Source organism: Asparagus officinalis, chromosome 3 (assembly GCF_001876935.1).
Source record: "Asparagus officinalis chromosome 3, Aspof.V1, whole genome shotgun sequence".
Classification (NCBI taxonomy): Eukaryota; Viridiplantae; Streptophyta; class Magnoliopsida; order Asparagales; family Asparagaceae; genus Asparagus; species Asparagus officinalis.
The window spans coordinates 12,649,499-12,653,563 of record NC_033796.1 but is presented as its reverse complement, the minus strand read 5'-3'; the positions used below and the strand labels follow the sequence as shown (position 1 = coordinate 12,653,563).

At 33.6% G+C, this 4,065-nt stretch overlaps 1 protein-coding gene across 1 annotated transcript in view; it reads right to left on the bottom strand.

Moving 5' to 3' along the window:
• Nucleotides 2,751–4,065, bottom strand: part of LOC109833037 (sec-independent protein translocase protein TATA, chloroplastic-like) — an 11,509-nt gene continuing 10,194 nt past the window's right edge. Inside the window, exon 2 of the mRNA XM_020400576.1 lies at nucleotides 2,751–3,167. Coding sequence (XP_020256165.1) covers nucleotides 3,048–3,167 — 120 coding nt within the window. The 3' untranslated portion in view covers nucleotides 2,751–3,047. The remainder of the gene's footprint in view (nucleotides 3,168–4,065) is intronic.

The window sequence follows — 4,065 nt, the reverse complement described above, 5'->3', positions numbered from 1 at the left end:
TCAAAAAAACAATGAAGGCAACAATAGGACATACCTGTTGAAGATCACACTAACAAAAGGGGTTCTGAAATAAGAGGAGAAATCATTGTAAACAATTGACAAGTATCACTATTGAATTAAATACACAATATATTACTAAAGAATAATCATGAAGATAAAAAAGGAGCATACATATTGAAGGACATGAAGTTACAATTAAAATTGTGTAATTTTTTGGTTTATATATAGGCCTGAGGTGTTGCATGTGATAGGATAATAGTCATAATTAGAGTTCTCTTTGTATAAAGATTGTAAATTTAAAAATTAGAATTTGATTAAGATTAGTATAGAATACATAATTTCACGTGGCAATAAAACTATCAACTAATAAGTATTTTTAAGTTTAGGAATAGGCTTATATACTTTTAACACTTATATGTAATTATTACCATGAAAGCCGTATAAGCCCTTTTTCTCATAGGCAACTATTATGGTGTTCCTATTTCGTCAAAACGTAATTCATTGCCGAGCAACGGACAAATGTACTTCTACATGCAATGCCCCTAAACAACTTGGCGGCCCAGGTTCAACAAGGATTCTGACTTAGCCAACTCGTCGAGTCGATATTCCTTCATATCGACGCGAAAGGTGGTACCAGTCGACCCTCTTGTCGAAGGCAACTCGTTAGGAGCCCACTCGATCATTTGTTCAATGCCTCATGAGGATGACTCGATAGGCGTTACTTCTCGGTGAAACTAAAGGGCTATTTTCACCTCAAGCTTCTCTCTCTGGTAACGTGTCAACGTTGCATTTAATGCATGGCGGGCGCATCATGCCTCTAGCCCCGATAGTCTTCAAGACTCATCGGACCATGTGGTGCATCGTCATGCCACCACTCACTTCTCATTTAATGTTGAAGTGATCCTTCCCCCAGTCACCAGCCAACACATATAAAGCAGGTGCTGACGCAGCCGCCAGCCCATACTTCACCACCGCCTCTCAGTGCTCTGCCGAAGTGACCAATCCACCCTTACAACTTTGGTATAAATAAAGGTACTATTTCAATTTGAGGGTTTGTGATTTCTGATTCTGGTCCAAATTCTCTAAATTTGCAAATCATACGACATACACACAAGAACTCTCATAGTTCTTATTTACCCCACCCAAGTTCATCAGCTAACTTGATCATCGAAGGTATAACAGGAGAACAAAACCCCGTCCTCTCACGAATATCTACACATACAAATTTTTCAGATACTCAACTCAAGAATCAGATATAAAGTTAGGGGAGAAAGCGGCCCCTCACCAATCCTCAACAAACTCATACAAACACCGATAATTATTGACTGTGTGATCACTTAACATCAATAACAACCATGTCCTATTATTTTCCTTTGTCTTTGTAATTATGAGATTAAGAATTTGATTAGGATAGTTATACAATTTAAAAATTATAAATGGATAGTTATACAATCTAAAAATTAGAATTTGATTAGGACTAGGATAGTTATACAATTTAAAAATTAGAATTTGATTAGGATTAGGATAGTTCAAACTTTGAAGTTATTTGTTTAGGATTAGAATAAATCATTAAATACAATGATTATAGCTCTGAGTACTAACTTTGATAGATGAGATTTTGAGATGAGATGTAGAGGGATCTTGTTGTTGGATTTAGTTGTACGTGGATAGTTATACAATTTAAAAATTAGAATTTGATTAGGATTAGGATAGTTATACAATTTAAAAGTTAGAATTTGATTAGGATTAGGCTAGTTCAAACTTTAAAGTTATTTGATTAGGATTAGAATAAATCATTAGATACAATTTAAATATTAGAATTTGATTAGTATTAGGATAGTTTAAACTTTATAGGGGTATTTTTGTCTACTGAAAGATTTTTCTGAACTCGTGCTTTTAAAGGGAGTATGATTCCTAAAAAAATATAAAAAATAAAGAATAAATACATATATACGCTATATATTGATAAATGGAAAATATTTTTATCTTGTATTCCTCTTATATTTTTTATGTTGTGAATTTTATCGATGGGAAGACAAATCTTATTATGTTCTCTGTCATTTTTGTTAATTTATTTGATGAGAAGCAAAATACCTCTTTCCCACATTTTTTTGTAGCTTCAATTTCTATTCTATGTCCTATCAAATTTATCTTTTACCTGGAACTTTTTAAGCAAAATAACTTGAAAATGTATCTTTAGTGTTTTCATTGTTTGTATGATTTTGAAAAATAATTGAAATGTATTATGGCTAATTTCTATTTGCAGAGAGAGAAAAGAATAATCCTTTTACTTTAAATAAAAAATTAGCAAGTTTTTCTTATAGTCTTTTGCTTGAGTACATTTCTAAGGTACAGTTTTATTAATAGTCAATGTGGTGTTGTAAATTTTATTTACATGAAAGATGTTTATTTATACTATTTAAAGGAAGAAGAGTGAGGAAGGAAAACTACACATAAGCAATTTACTATTAGATGTTAAATGTTATATTTTTAATAGTTTTTAGCTATATATTATATTTTTTACCCCTTTTAATTTATAGTAGATTTAAAAAAAATTAACATTTTTCATTTTTTGCATTTATACTCTCCATAAGGCACATTCGTAAAACGATTGGAGGTAGGAGAGAGAAAATGAAGAGAGTAGGACTGTAGGAGTATTAGGACAATAATGATGCGAGAGAATGAGAGTAAGTGTGGGAGGATAAAGACAAATTTGATTTCAAAGCCATTGCTAGTATAACAACCATGAATATTTTTAACATAGTAGCATATATTCTCATAGCACCTCGGAAATATTCCCTTGACAAGAAACGGCATGGTAAACAGAAAATAACTCCTGAGATACTGAAATTACAAATTTTCTCATAGCACAAAGTCAATAAACTGCTAGGAGACTGCGAATTGTTCAGTCGAACACCGTTGCATTATCCATAGCTCGAGAAGAATATACAGCGGCAAACTATAAATACAAATACTAGAACTACGGAGACTCTCAGGAAATAAATCAAATCTCATGATTTCGAGCATTTTCTTTTGTGCCTGATGTTTCAAGAATCAGGGTCCCCTTTCTGGTTTCCGTTGCTAACAGCTTTGGGGCCTTCAGGAGGACAGGGAATACTCACATCTTCAGGTTCCTTTTTCAGCTCCGTCTCGAATTCTTTGGCTGCCTGCAGATCAAGTGCAAGATGCAGAGGTGAGTACTAGGAATTTGATATACATTATTGACCTGGTACGCATAGCTTAAGCTTTTGGATAAAGCAGATCCAAATCAGAGCGCTCGGACATCAATAAAACTACTGGGCTTTTGGTTCAGTAACATGATGTCCTCTTCACTGGAAGAATTACTACAAGGTCTGAGGTTGCAAGATGAGAAGATTCCTATTCCTTCTTACACGCCTAAACTGCTAAACGGTACAAAGTTTTAACAGTAGACTGGCTTCAAACATACAGATTGCATATAAAAGATTGATGCGTCATAATCTGAGAAAAACAACAAATTTTATTAATCGGCCAATAACAATTTGCAAGTTGTGTTATACCAAGTATTTACATGTTTCAATTTTCCTACTGCAACCTAAAGATAAACGTTCATAAAATGATAACACAAGGATGAATGGATGACCAGTATGCACCAAACTTTCTAGCTTCTGGATGGCTTTCGTGAGGAACTAGTTACCTATCAACCAGCAAGCACAGACTCTTATCAAATACTACACATTAACTAATGAAGCTGTCCTCTTATAAGTAGGTGTGATAATTAAATAGACCATACTCAATTCATAGTATCACTAGTAGAAAAATGAGCAAACTAGAAGGAATTATTTTCCGTCTAGTTTGAGGTAAACTAGACGGAAAAAATTCCGTCTAACTTGCTCCGTCTAATTTGAAGCAATCTAGACGGATATTTCCGTCTAGATTGCCAAACTAGACGGAACAATTAATTTTTTTAAAATTTTTCAGTTATCCTAGACGGAATTTCCATCTAGGATGGAACCTAGACGGAAATTCTGTCTAGGTTGCTACACAAAAAAAATAATAAAAAATAAAACCCTAACCCCCCGCCCC